This window comes from Parasteatoda tepidariorum, chromosome 7, assembly GCF_043381705.1.
Source record: "Parasteatoda tepidariorum isolate YZ-2023 chromosome 7, CAS_Ptep_4.0, whole genome shotgun sequence".
Taxonomy (NCBI): domain Eukaryota; kingdom Metazoa; phylum Arthropoda; class Arachnida; order Araneae; family Theridiidae; genus Parasteatoda; species Parasteatoda tepidariorum.
In genome coordinates, this window is record NC_092210.1 from 26,957,011 (window position 1) to 26,972,733 (window position 15,723).

Below are 15,723 nucleotides of genomic sequence, written 5' to 3' on the forward strand. Positions count from 1 at the left end.
ACACTTATTTTTCCTTGCATTCATTTATGCATTTAATTTTTGAAAAGAAAGTGTTTTTACCGAATTCTATACGATAAAAAATTAGTTATTCGAACAAGTTATGTGATAATTAGGCATGCAATATAAGTCCGGATATTTTTATACATTTTGTAAGTGTGAAAGGTAGTTTTTTTTAACTACATAAACTTACATACTTATTTCATAACTAGAAACTTGTAGAAACTAATTAGCCAAAAATGTCGTGATTATTGCAAATAAAAGAAATTTATATTCTTATTAATAATCACTGTGTTATTAGTTCATAATTGCTAACATATTAAATTCGTTGTTGCATAAACAGTTCATAATAACTATTAGTATTGAAAAAATTCAACTTCTTTCTGAAATATAAAAATTATGACAAAATGATGAAGGTTATGATAAAAATATTCAAATGTTCCAATGTTGCTTTTCTTGCACGACAATCGTATTTTTGAAATAAACAACAAAACTTGTAAAATAGCTATTCTAACACATAATTCAATAATTTTTATACAGTATTGATAAAAATAATATTGGGAAAAAACTTAGATAAATCTTCTTTTTTATTGCAAGCATATTTATTTAAGAAGTTTGTATGATGAGTTAAATAAAAATTATAAAAGGAAAAGAAAAAATTTAAGTGAATGCAACTAATAAACATTTTAAATAATTTTTTGTTTCGTTGAACATTTATGCTAAGTTATAGACATGTTTATCTTCGAATTAAATGCAGATTTTAGTTGAAAATTGATTTCTGCATATGCTACATAAATATTTTTTATAATAACTAGAAAGCTATGCATCCTGTTCGTTGCCACTCTCCAGCCCCGATGATTGCTTCACAATAATTGTTGTTTCTTAGCATAAAACAGTTTTTTTTACAAATATTTTAATTATTCACTTAAAATGTATGTACTAAAAAGAATTTGTTTGCTTACGCTTGGGCCTCACTTCCCACGTCCAAATATTCCCTTATGATTCTATTCAATGAACATTAAGTAATTTTTCTATGTAATCGTTTTTTAAAATCAATTTAATTTTGTTAACAGGTTAATTTTGCTTAAATTTGTTATCAACTTAAATTTGATTCTGTTAACGGACCTAAAAATGATTTGAAAACCAAAACGGGAGAAGATATTAACAATTATATAACAAACGAGAGGGGGGGAAAACGGTTAAGTACCAAGTTCGGTGTAATTAAAAGAGGAGGGTCGTTTGGGACTAGTGAGTTTAGCAAGAGCTGAATCAACTACAGTGGGGTTAAATCGACGGTTAGCAGCAAGCGAGCGGAGGAAGTTAAGTTCGGAGTTTAAAGATGAGTCAGAGCAAAGGCTAAATGAGCGGAAGGCGAAAGTATGAAATGCAGAAATTTTCTGACAGTTAAAATAAATAAAATTAACAAGCGTGGGCTTGGAGTCAGCAAAATGCTAGCGATGGCAATTCTCTTAGTTTTAAAACTCTTTATTCAAAACAATCAAAATCAAAAATATAATAATAGCAGTACAGCAGTAAAAACCTTCAAATTAGGGATACAAAAATATTTATGGGGAAATGATATTCTCATGACTTTTATTAATTTTATGCTGATGACAATCGAAATAATACGAAAATCAATGTGGGAAATCTGGATCCCACGATGTGATTATGTGATCAATGAAAATGCTCCTACAATACAACAATAGAAAACTGCGTTAGACCATCATGTTGTTTTGTTACATAGATTATATAGAGATATATTATTTTTTCAAAAAAGTTGGAATTTTAGCACTATAAGAAGCTTAAATTTGTACAGTAAACCGAAATTTCGTTTTGCTTACATTTTGGCCTACAAAGGTTAGAAAATTATGAAGACTAATATGAATATATACGCTTTTCCAAATATCAATTTCTGCATTAACAAATTAATGAAATGTAAAAATAATCCTATTTTTAAAATACAAATATTTATTTTTATATAAGTTAAATAGCAAAAGGTAGAAAATAAATAACTAATACTTAATATTATAGGGAGAAATATACATAAATAAGCGAACACTAAAAGGAGAGAAAAAGAAGCGCACATTAATCCCTCAATACAAAGTCCATACTTTTGAAGAATCCGAATCGTCATCGTTATATTGATACTTTTTAATTTCTTAAGTAAAATATATTAGTATAATGTCTTATCGTAGACATCTACAGCTTCATTTTAGTATAATACTTCAATGTAAGATTAAAACATTTTTCTTCCATGACTTTTTTCAAGTTTTTTTATGCTTCTGCTTTTTTCTATTAATTATACGTTTTAAAAAACACGCTACTCTAGCTAAAATATTGCCGAACACTAAAAGAACAAAAAGTCAATCCAAGTTGAAATTTATTAGAATCTAAAACATCATCGTGGTATATAATACCTTTTAAGTTTTAGGTAAAATATCTTAGCATGTTCTATCATAGACATCGTAAGCAGCTCATTCTTAATGTAATATTTCAACGTAAGATTAAAACTATCTTTTTCTGTTTTAACTTCTTTGAAACTTTTTTACACTTCTTCGAAATTTTTTCTTTGCTCTTCTGCCTTTTTCTATAACTTATACGTTCAAATAGACAAACAATGGCAGCTAAAATGTTACCGAAAACTAAAAGAACAAAAAGTCCGTATAGATCGTTCAATCCAAGTTGCTTATCAGAATCTGAATCATCATCATCTGAACTTTTTAACCTTTTCCGGAAAACGTATTCGTTGTATGTTTTATCATAGACTCCAGAAGCCGCTCCTCTTAATATCAGGCTATTTACTTTATGTCGCAGAGGAAAACCGTTAATCATTGCAATTGCAGATGGAGCCATAAAGAAAGAATCTTTAGAAACGTAGAAACTATCTTGATATTGAAGATGAAGATTATGCTTTGATGTTACAAAAGCAGTTTTAACTTTATTTTTATTGATATACTTCACTAAGTCCAATTTTTGTGGTTCGACAAACCATTTACTTTTTATGATTTTCTTGCCAATTATCTCATCCCGTTTTTTCCCGCTTTCAGCCAAAGTAAAAGCTATGCTGGATCCTTTGATGGTCACGACTTTGTAACGCCCTTCGCTTACTGCTTTTGCTAGTTGATTAATGGTGCGAATACCGATTTCTCGAGTCGGCAGCGTCATGAAAGATAACAGAAGCACTGTATAGCTGAACGAAATAAATAGTGAAAATAGCATCCAAGACAACTGAAGAAATCTGGCATCTGTGGTCTGGACTTCAAACCAGCCTGGTTGGTGCAAGAAGATTCCAATCATGTTAAAAATATCCTCCTGGAATGTACTTTTATTTGGTGGATATAAACGCATGAACACGAAAAACAGTATAAATGTAAATCCTATACAAAGCCACAGCATCAATGAAAACGGCATAAAGAAAGCGTCTCCTTTCGAAATAGTTGCTGGGAGCTTCGTGGCAAATGTTATAGTGTGGAAAGTGCACGGGAAACTGAAGTCTACGATTTCTTGCCTGGATTCGGTTATGAACATTGAGCTTAATGCTATGTCTACTTCTTTTCGATGGATCATTCCCATCAATCCTGTCCAATTTCCATCTGGAGTTTTAGCACCCCATGTTTTTTCTTTGGGTACGTAAAGTTTATATGGCATTTTTAAACCTTGTATAAGAATATCCAAGAGAGAAGATTCGTACCCTCCAATCACTTTAATTTCACCATTGGTTTCATTTATTAAAGTGGATCCTGTTGGTAAGATAGCAATCCGGAGCATCTGGGTACTAATTTCTTGTGTCCCCTAAAAACAATCAAGACAGAATTTTTTTTTTAATTCAGTTAATACATTATGCAAATACAGATACAGAAATTTATCTGTGAGATTATTTAAAATAAATGTCTAAAATTATTTTTCAACAATTAAATGACTGCGATGAATTTACCAATATTGAAGATATTTTTTCTTTTTTAATAGCGGGCACTTGGGTTAGTCCCATTGGCCATAGAAATGCCAGGACTGCTACTTTCTTCTCGTTACCCTGTGGGCACCTGTGGCGTAACCACGGTGGTGAAGCAGCGTCGCCCACGTCACACAACTACAAACCCATTTATAGGGCAGGTTACATTCACACATTGAGAACACAGAGAGAGAAAGAAACATCCATGACCTGAGCAGGATTCGAACCCGCGGCCAATGGCTCCGCAGTCAGACACGCCAACCACTCGGCCACCTGGTCGGTATATTGAAGATATATTTACTTGCAGTTATCGATGAATTAGAAATGATTGTGACTAGTAATTATTTTTGTGATTAGTGTAATCAAATCAAATAAATTAAATCCTTAGTCATATCGTAAACAAAAATTATCTTTCTAAGACAAAAAGAAATATATTAATACATTTGATATTCATATTATGTGAACAGCAATGAATTAATGGTAATTATGAAGCGATGAATGACCTAAAATTAACTTAACTTAAAGCCTTATCTTCAAAAGAAATTATTTATCTACAGTAAAATAAATTCGATAAATTCGTCCTTAATTATATCCAAGGAAATTGAAAACAATTTCTAAGAGGGGTGAGATGCTCCTAGAAGGAGCAGAATAGCAATACAAGATCGCACATGACAATAATATGGCAATACAAGGTCGGAAATGTATCCCTAACAATTTATTATAGGTATTTAAAGGCTACCACACATTCATTAAGGAAATATATGTTCAAGGGGATCGATAACTAACTTTTTAAGTTCAAAAAACTTACTTTTGACATTCTTTATAAACATAATTTATATATTTTTGTATTTTCGTAAGAATTATTTCTCTTAAATTTATGTTGGATGATATCTAAGAGCTATCACATATTTATTATGGTAAAATATATGCATTCATCATGATCGAAATTTTAAAGGAAAAATAATTTTCCGGAATGCTTTAAAACTACTATTATCGTATTTTATACCCACCTTGTAAATATCTCATTCTTTTACCAATCATTATGCATTTATTTTATTTTATAACCGATGTTGAACAGTCGGCCTAACTATGAGTTTACGACTCTGAATATTCAACTCCGTAGCCTGTATATTTTAACCCAACCTAGAAGACAAGGGAACTCCTAGATCAAGTATTGGGACAAACTAGGCTTTCTGAAGGACTTTTTAGCTGAACTAACCAGCATTTACGTTACATGGAGAGGAAATTCACATAAACCTCCCACGTTCTAGCCCGACAGCAAAAGGAATCTCACCCATGATCTTTTTTCAATTTTAAGAAACGCCTTCTAATTTGTCTAATTTCGGAAATTCTTCTCCATGCCAAGAGCTAACGCCAAAATTGCTAGAACTCTAAAATTCCAAGAATTCTAAAATTCCAAGAATTCTAAAGTAAACAGCAGATTATTGATTACTTTTTTTCTGAAAGATATTTTCCATTCATAAAGATTGAGAAATATTCCGTGTGTGTTTTTCCTTCTCTCTAAAAGTTGAGGAAGAATTTCTTGAGAATAAAAGCCTTTTTGTTGCTAAGGTAAAATCTCTACATTAAACAAAAAGCTTTTTGTCGGTCACACTAAAAACAGGTAGCTAGCTCAAACATTTTAGATTTTCTTTATTGTAAAGTAACTTAGTTATGAAAAATAGCAGACTTGTTTTGATTGCAAAGTAAAGTACTTGTAATATAAAAAAAATATTCTCAAATGGAATAATTGATATTTTATGTTACTTTGCCACAAAATAACAAATTACAATTGCAATAAGTTTTTATTAGCCATTTAGAGGCACTTATCAATAAATAATCATGAAAGTTTCCCAACCAAACATTTATTTTTCGTTGCAATCAACATAAATTGACATATCACGGCATTTAAGAAGCTTATTTAGATGCATAAAAGGATCTTAGTTTCAATGAAATAATTTTTTTTGCAATTTTTATTTTTTTTCAATTCATTTTTAACTTTTTAAAAGATCTCGATTATTTTTATTTTTATTAATAAATTTTAAAAATTATTTTCATGAATTTTAAAACAAAAATTTATACGTTTAATTCTAATTCTTAATTCTTTATTACATTCGCTTCGTGCAATTTCTTTTAGAATTCATTCTTTGCCCAAATTGTAATTAAACAAATTTTACAGAAACAGTTAATTCGCAGAGATATGGACTCGGATGAAAAGGTTGTAGCTCAAGGCCCCCAGTGGTCAACAAGCCGTTGAGCCAATCTCGTTTATATTATAAAGTCACACGAATTTTTTTTTTTTTTTTTTTTTTTTTTTTTTTTTTTTTTTTTTTTTTTTTTTAATTTTGAATAAATAAAATACGTTTTATTGATATCTTCTCCTTTAGAGCTTTCAATTATATTATTAGGCACATGTTCTGACAGTATTTGTTTTTCAATTATTTATATCTAATGACAAAGTAATGAAAGTATGAAAAATGCAGGTAATCTTACATTCAAAGCAGTTTATTTATTTATTTCAGTTTTAGGAAAAGTAAAAAAGTAATACGACAAAGATACAAATTGACAAAATTTTATTTTCTTTCTATTAGAGGTCACACTATAGAGTTCATAGTTCCGAGACTTATTACGCATTCAGATAAATTATCTTTTAATTGGAATATTAAACTTTTGTGCTCATAGAAAAGGAACAATTTCCTTTAATTAATTAATAAAATGATCTATTTTAAGCTATGAATTAATAATTAATATAGAAAGTCACGTATGGGACATATATATACATATNTGCTTATATATATATATATATATATCTGAAATTATGCGAAATTATTTAGTAATTTGCAAGCAATTTTAATTTTAATGAACTTTAAATTGTTAATTCAAAAATGTAAGTTAAATTTTTAAAAAGGAAAAAATTAAAATACTTATTAAGTAGAAAAATTTTAATTGAAAAAAATTTATTTACTTAACACACCATTTTAAGTTTTTGAGTGCAAAGTGAATTATTGATTAAAAAAATTCAATTTAAAATTTTAAAAATGAAAAATAATTTTTATAATATCGAATGCACTATGGAATTTTTATTAAAAAAAATAAAGAAATAAACGAAATGAAATGTTAGTTAAATTTAAGAAAAATAAAAAAAGCTCGAAGGAAAAATAGTGAAATAAACCTCCAAGTCATATAAGTTTGAATGCATAAGTTTAATGCTTGATAAAAAAAAGTGTAGGTGAAATTTATAAATAGAAAAATTTAAAATAATAATTATTAGTTCAAACAATTAAGATAAAGAAATTATTTTTATAATTTGAAAAAAAAAGCAAGTTAAACTAACGAAAAGAAAAATAATTAAATGAAAAACAGTTAATAAGCAAATACATACATTAATGAGATCGCCATTCATTATTTTATTCATTACTTATTATTACTTTACAGATTAAGTTATCTCCTCTCTCTATCATACAAATCCCAACAAAATTAAAAAACTAAATGAAATTACTTTGTAATATCATTAAAAATAAATGCAATCATGTTTCAAATAAAAAGTACTGAACTTACTTTGGGGATTTGCGAGTAAAGAACAATTCTTATTAATTTCTTCGAAGCGTGAGTGAAATAAATGTATTTAAGCTAATTTTTCCAATATTTCTTAGCGCATTCAATCTGCGTGACGTCGAGGGTTTCTTAAGAATAAATGAATCACTTCTCTAATGAAACTTGCATGCAAAATAATTTACAGTAAGTAATGTATGAACCACTTGTAAACAATGTCTACAAAACTTTTAGCAATAAATCAGCGTAAACAAACTATTTGTAGTTATGAATAAGATTGCAAGTTTGTCGCGGCGTGAAATACTGCGAAATATTTATTATTTTTTTCAAAATGTTACGATTTGCATGTTTAAAGTGTTTAAAAAAATATTATTTTTATTTCTGTTTTAATTTTTTTTTAAATTTTAATTTACATTTTAGCAGCAATTAGTACTTTTGTGACACTTCAAAGTAATTAATGCATATCTGGTAGTCCGATATGTTTAGAAGAAAAGATCAAAAGCCAATTGACAAGAAAATATTATAGAAATAGTCCAAAATCTGCCAAAAAAGGTGATCTTTCTATCCCTTGGATTATAAATTTATTTGGTTGGTAGGTAGGTTGGAACTTTATTTACGTCTCACTAGAGCTACACAATGGGCTATTGGCGACGGTCTGGGAAATATTCCTGAGGATGATCCGAAGATTTGCCATCGCAATTTTTATCCTCTGCAGAATCACTCTCCGATCCTCCGCGAATTCGAGCACTTTACGGTAGAACAGTTTAACGATGACCGATACCGCGCACCCTCGGTCCCTATGCAGGTTGATCAAAGTAGTTACCCACCCGCTACTGACAGCAGCCAGTGATGCTTGACTTCGGTGTTTTACTGGGAACCGTGTCTTTACGATCAGTCGCTGCGGAACAAATTAATTTGCTTACGTTGCCCCTTATAGAGCAATAAGAGCATAAAAGAAAGAAAAAGTTTAATTAGTTAGTCCTCTACCAAAACATTTACTTAAATGAAGGAATAACATCGGCTATTACAATGAGAGCGGTAAAAATTCTTATTCCTTGGTGGTGAAAACCTGCGGAAATCCTATTAAATAAATATTTGACGAACAACTGAAGATTAACGGGAGTAGCTTAACAATGCAGTGCAATAATTCGCACTGAAATTCTGTTCTTTGAATTAAAATAAAATAAATATTGCCTAATCATATAAAATAAAAAATAGTAAACAATTTTTTTCAGCTTTTTTATATGCTTTTATTTTATTATTTGTACTATGTGCATGCTTTTCAGCGCTTTTTTGGTCTTTTTCTTTCAGGGTATTTTTTGGTCTTTTTTTTTTTAGTGCATTTGTGTCTTTTTTGTTTCCGCGACAAACTTGCATTCCTAATTATACGATTTATTAACAAAACATTTTTTTTTGTATTCATAATAATATAGCTTATTACAATAAAAATTATCGCAAAAAAAAGTTTCATTAGTACATTTCATATAAGCTATTATATACAAGGTGTAGCGTACTGATCACCTTTTATCTATATTTTTAGAACTCGTGGTAGAAATTAAATAAGAAAATCTATACAAATTGTGATCCAGAAATTATTAATATTATTTGAAGTGACTTAGACCACTTTTCAATTTAAAACAAATGCCAATTCAAGAGCATTTACTTTAGACTAATTATAGACTTGGTCTTGGGTCTGCAGCAACATCTTATGTTTACCTGTATGATAGTTTTCTGAAACATATTTTATGTTAAAGGCAAGAAAAATAAAAACATCATAATCTGTAAGGTACACCGCAATACCATAACCATTTCTCTTCTAGATGGTTATGGCAATATGGGGTAACTCTGATGGGCCATAAGAACTGTCAATTCAAGAGTTTTTTTTTTTTTTACTAATTGCTGACTTTGTCTGCAGACTTGGTCTTACATCTGCAGTAACATCTAATGTTTACCAGTATGAAACTTTTCAAAAACATATTATAAGGTGCTTTCTAAAACATATTATAAATATAAGGTACACCGCAATATGGGTAACTTTGACTGGTAATAAGAATTCAAAATTTGCTTTGTGTTAGTAGAAGATAAGGTAACGAAAGGCTAAATTAAATGCACGTAGAACGCTCAAAACATTTATTAGTAAAGATAAAAGCGTAAAAATACTTTTTTTATATATATATTTTTGTCTAAAAAAATTCAAGGAGTAAGAACCTCACAAAGCATAATATTGGGTGATGAGAACAATCAAAGTAGTTGCTTCAACATTTATAATCACAATAGTAACAGCGTTTCAACAGGTAAAATTTAAAAGCAAATTAAATAAAACTAACTTTTTAAAATAAGAGTAACTTCAAAGTTCCCGATTTCTTATTATAGAATCCCCTATTCTTAATGGCAAATTGGGATTTTCCTGGAAAAAGTATTCTAATTCGTCATACAGTTTATTACAACTTGACTTATGAGTGATTCGGTAATTACAAAATCTAAATGGCGTGAAAATTGTTTAAAATAGATATTTCGAGAATTGAAAAAACTACCTAGTGATATCAATCTCGACTGCCTCTCCCAAAACAGGCCCGATTCCTAGCTGGAAGTTCCCCCATAACAAGAGATGAGATTGATGATCGAGTTTGATATCTTTGAATGCATAAAATATTTCACATGTGTATTACTAGATTTTTTTTTATCCAGTGTGGAAATTTTAATACTCACCCTTTTCCATACTTTTTGGACACTCTGTACATTAAAAAATTTTCAAACTGTATAAGTTGTAGTTCATTTACGTCACACTAGAGCTGCACATTGGGCTGTTGGAGACGGTCTAGGAAACATCCCTGAGGATGATCCAAAGAAATACCATCACAATTTCGATCCTCAGAAAGAGGGTATGATACCGGTAGCAAGACGATCTGCGCGCAAAGTGGAATACTTAAATGTAGAACTGTTTCATGTAGACTCATACCGCACACCTCGATCCAGCACAGGCTGATCAAAGTAGACACCGATCGATCCGCACACTGACTGCAGCCAGTGAAGCTTGACTTCGGTGATCTACTAGGAATGTTGATTTAAGAACCAGTCAATTCACTGCGGTACTCAAACTGTATAAATCTATGATCTTTTGTATATCGACTTGATAAAGTTTAAATTACTTTACAGGTACCTAAAATTAGTTTACAACTTAGACCTTAAAATAGATTGGTTATTTTTCAATTACCGTCATTCGGGGCTACTTTGTGCAGGATTTCGCAGTTTTTGAACTTTGACATGTAAAAAAACATGTTAATTCAAACTTTAGTAAAATTTATCGATATTATATTCATAACTGGACTCAGATGAGTGAATTTGATAGATATTGGCATTATTTGTATGCAATATTTACGAATAATAAGTCAAAACATACCTTGCACAAAGTAGCCCCCAAATGGGGCTACTTTGTGCAGCGATAGGAATTCAGTTTAATAATCATGTTTTTAGTAAAATATTGATATAAAATTGTTAAAAAAGTTAATTGTTGACATTTTTAAAGACAAAAACATCAAGATATGTAAAGATATTAGTTTGAAAATAATTTTCAGCGTTAAAAAACCATTTTTTTTGAAGAATTTTTTCTTAAAAAGAATGTTTATTTCAAAACATTTGAGTTTAAACAAAAGGAAACCATATACATTTTTGAACATTGAAATGGATGAAATTTCAAAAATAATAATTATTACATATTCATTAACATTTATAATATTGATAAATTTGAACATAACATGCTTGAATGAACATGACAGAACTTGCTCTTCAGTTTCTGTCAAAATCACCTGATGTCCTATAAAATATATTTTTATGTGTTAAATCGTTTGATTAATTCATTAGAAAAATCTTTGTAGAAGAAAAATAATAGTTTACCAGGAAGTTTCACGTGTTTCTTGTGAATTTTATTAGAGATAGTATTTCTGTGGATTTTGTACTTCCGAGAAGCTTCTGCAATCGACATACCACCAGCAACTGCTTGCAAACATTGTTGCAGCTTTTCTAAAGTGTAATCACGGTAGTTTCTCGTTCCAGGTATTTTTTTATAACGTCTGACCATTTTTCTGTCGAAAAAAAAAACGAATGAAACTTTGCACAAAGTAGCCCCAAAGTGCATTTTTTTTCATTTTCCGTTTATTTGTTATTAATTTTCAAATTTTTTTAACGCTAACATGATATAATTGTTTATTAATATATAAATAAAAAATTTTGCACTTGCGACAATTGTTTTATCAACGTCTTTGCATTTCACAACTAAAGTTTCCACGCACACTTTTCGACATCCAACGTCCTAGGAAAGTTGTTGACATTGGATGAACGAAACACACTCTGAGATTGTTTTAAAATTCGAAAAAATGTTTGTAGTAATAGAGGAGACTTCTATCTTCAAATTCCACACATTTTTAACGTGAAAAAAAACATAATACTGAATAGCAGCACTTGAAAAATGCCAAATTCGAATTTGCACAAAGTAGCCCCGAATGACGGTACTGTGTTTTGACCGTTATGTTCAAATACTTGATTTTGTAACCATGTCATTATTAGGTGCTCTAAAAGTACCACTTTGAACAATATCCCATATTGTAACACACAGGTATTGCAGGGGTTTAATTTTCGAGGGAGACAAAATTAACACAGTCACAATAATTCTCTAAACTCCACACATGCAAAAAAATATATACATTAAATCTGCTAAATATACCTGCAAAAAGATTAATTATTTTCTTTTCTTCCTGTCTTTAACTTTAAACCAATGATGATTCATGAAAATTCTCTTTATTTGTCTGATATATTATAGGGGATGAAAATGTCAAATTTAAGAAATATCTAAATACTGAGGGGGAGATAAGCCTTAATACGCAAAAATCAAAAAATCTAATCAAAAAATGAATCTAATTTACAAATGCAGAAAAAGACAAAAAGGTAAATTAACAATTAAAACATAAATCAAAATAGAAAAGCGCCTAAAACCAAATTTGCTTTATTTTAATTTAGATATTCGAAAAAACAATTAAAGCAGGAAAAAGCAATTAAAATAAAAGATATGTGTGTTGGCAAGACAGCACTTTATCAGGGGACACACTGCCTGCCAAGACACATGAGCCTTTCTGTTGTCAGTGGAAAAGTCAGCTTTGGTTTTTCCACTGCCAACAGAAAGGCTCCACTGTGTGTTGGCAGGCAGTGTGGCCCCATAAGTGCTGTCTTGCCTACACACATATCTTTTATTTTTATTGCTTTTTCCTGCTTTAATTGTTTTTTTTTCTGAATATCTATATCAATATACACAAACACGCAAACACTGTTCCCAGGAAATTTGTCACCGTCGCGGAAAATTCTTTAGTATTATTCATTATCAGAAACAAGAAAATAAACGTAAGGAATTATGATGTTATATGGATACATATATTTTTAAACGCACATTTATTTATACAAAGAAAGACAAGCATAAAGAAAAACGAAGTAAATAACTAACTTTATAATTATATCTTAATAAAACTGCTAAATTTAAAGAAATATAAACTAATATATAAAATAATCGACATAGTTTGTAATACAATATAGTAAAACACTTTTAAAAGCGTTTTTTTTTTTTAACAAATTTCATCAAAATTAGGTGGCAATGAAAGGGTTGACACTAGTAAAAAAAAAGTGTCAATAAATTGCTTGAAAGTTTTTTAATAGAGTTTTTGTACTTACAAAAAGTTTTTCAATTTATCCTAGTCTGGATGTAATCCACAATTCCTACCTCACCAATAATGCCCATCAATCATGTTATTTGTATATGATGTTGGCACATTGTCACTAAATACTCATAATGAAGTTATAATTCAGAAACTAATCCATCCTTAATTTATTTCCCTAATAAGAGAAATAAAAGTGCAACAAGAAAATATCTTACATTTCATTATCACCATAAATTGATTTTTCTTCTTTTAAAGTGAGACTAATGAGCGAGGGTAAAACAAGCTTGATAATTTCAGCTGCACAGAAGAAGTTACTTTTATCAATTTTCTTTTAGTGGTTTGCATATAGCTCACAATATATTGTATGCTCAAACATTGAATTAAATCACAATATCTTTTTTAAACATATAAAATAAATAAATTAACAAAAATTATAATTTAATAAACCACAGAACTTTTATTTAAAAGTTTTTATTTCATACAAAACTAATAACTTATAACATTTTGAAATAAATTAATTTGCTGACATATATTAATACCTCTATTTTGTTTTTCAGTCATTAACAAGAAAAATATGCTTTTTCATTAAACTCTTCTAATAATTCAATTTTTGAATTGCCATAAGGAAACCATAATTTATACAATTATGTAAACACCAATTCTTAGCATTGTTATTGAAATTTGCACTTCAAATTGTTTTTTTGACTCTAATTATTTGAAACATGACATTTATAATCAAATAGCACAACACATATTAAAAGTAATTTATTTCAATATTGCTAAAATAGCAATTTTTCATGTTTTAAAATATCTATGAATATTCAGATTATCACCATTTTTAAAATGATTATTAACAAGAATTTATCAATACAGATGTACCTGTAAGGAGAATACCAAATAAAATTAGTACAAAAATAATTCTTTTAATCCTCTCTGAGCATTAGCAGTACCTAGAGATAACATAGCTGTTTTTCCTGTTGAAAAATGAATTTATCTTTTTTATTTCATGAGAAAGTTATTCAGTACGGTGAAATATCCATACAGACTTGTCAAATCACGAAAATGCTTGGTTGATTAAAATCATGTTTAAATTAATGGGGCCTCAAATTAATCGCTTCGTATATTCTAAAAAATAAATATTTTTTTGACAAAAAAAAAATTCTCTTTTGACATTAGTTGTAATTAGCGAGATGAGATCATCATATTGTGATCTGTGGCAGAATAATCGCCAAGTCATGGCAACTTCCAGGCAGTGACCCACAAGAAAGTAAAAAAACATCACAGAAAGGGACCAAGTTGAAAGGTATAACTCGTCTCCACCCCCAGACAAATATCTAAAAAAAAATTTTTTTTTAAATTTGTCAGTTCAAAATCTATTTGGCACGACAGATCAAAATATGGTTGGAAATATTCCTGTGAGTGACATAATATTCACAACATAAAAACTAAATAAGTTTCTTTGATCCTTCACTAGTCAAAAATGTATGGTTGATTTATTGATTTTATATTGAAAAAGTAAAAACAAGAAAATTTATAAAATACTACTCTAAATTTCTCATGTGTTTTGTACTCATTTCAAATGAAACACAATAATCTGTTAATTAGAAAATTTTATTTTATCAAAATTATACATAATGAAATGATGACTGAGAGCAAATGTAAACATAATATAACTTGTAAGCTTTATGTAACTCAAGAGCTTTATATAACTTGAAAGTATTAAAAAGTAAAAATATTCAGTAAAAAACAGTTCATATTTAAAATACCTACTAAACCTGATAAAACTTAACTTAAAAACAAATAAGAGATTCAAGTCAAAGAGAAGAATGCTTTATCCGAAGAAAAAAAGTTAATGATTTGCTGTCACGCAACTTAGTACTGAAAGCTTCTCTGCGTTTGAATGTCATCCAAAATTTGGCGTAATTCCTCATCTTCAAATCTTCCTTCTAAGCTCGGAATTAAAGTCTTTGCTTCTTCTGGAGTTTCAGGACACAAATTCGCCAGCTGTGCAAGTTCATATTTATGTACCTTTTTCTGTGTCAATAGACTTCTCACAGCCGATATTGTTTCTCTGTTTCGGAATCTACTGAATCTTTGACAGTAGTTCAAGGTTTTCATGAACACTTCTGGCAGTTCTTGTTCTTCCTCGGCGTTTTCATTTTGTTGTTTTCTATGCTCTAGTAACATTAAAACTTCTGACACAAGTAAAGTTTCTGCATTTTCGAATTCTTTGGGAAATTGTAATTCACCAGCATCTTCTTCGATTTGATCGAGAACATAACTTGGAGCGCTAGCAGACATTGATGAAAAATGCGGTAATTTTATAGATTAGAAAACAACAAATTTTACTTTCTGCAAAGTTTCAAATACAAATCTAATTCGATTTTTGATCAAAATTAAAGAGGAATACTGATCAAAATAATCAAATGGCACCATAACAGCAACAATCAATCAACCAATTAGACATAAGGAATGGGATCTTTTATCAATCTGAACTGACCGTTTTAAACGAAATCCAAATAA

General features: G+C 29.3%; 2 protein-coding genes across 2 annotated transcripts; both read right to left on the bottom strand.

Annotated features, from left to right (window-relative positions):
- Window positions 1–1,968: 1,968 nt before the first annotated feature.
- LOC107441679 (glutamate receptor 3-like) lies at window positions 1,969–3,788 on the bottom strand. The gene has a single exon (XM_016055022.3). The coding sequence runs from the start codon at window positions 3,763–3,765 to the stop codon at window positions 2,491–2,493; it is 1,275 nt and encodes a 424-aa protein (XP_015910508.2). The 5' UTR covers window positions 3,766–3,788; the 3' UTR covers window positions 1,969–2,490.
- An 11,005-nt stretch (window positions 3,789–14,793) lies between these two features.
- LOC107441692 (DNA-directed RNA polymerase II subunit RPB4) lies at window positions 14,794–15,651 on the bottom strand. The gene has a single exon (XM_043047201.2). It carries the CDS (start codon window positions 15,499–15,501, stop codon window positions 15,073–15,075), a length of 429 nt encoding a protein of 142 aa, XP_042903135.1. The 5' UTR covers window positions 15,502–15,651; the 3' UTR covers window positions 14,794–15,072.
- Window positions 15,652–15,723: the final 72 nt, after the last annotated feature.

Coding starts and splice junctions, on each gene's coding strand:
- LOC107441679 (XM_016055022.3), bottom strand. CDS start 3,765: ATGCTCCGGATTGCTATCTTACCAACAGGATCCACTTTAATAAATGAA.
- LOC107441692 (XM_043047201.2), bottom strand. CDS start 15,501: ATGTCTGCTAGCGCTCCAAGTTATGTTCTCGATCAAATCGAAGAAGAT.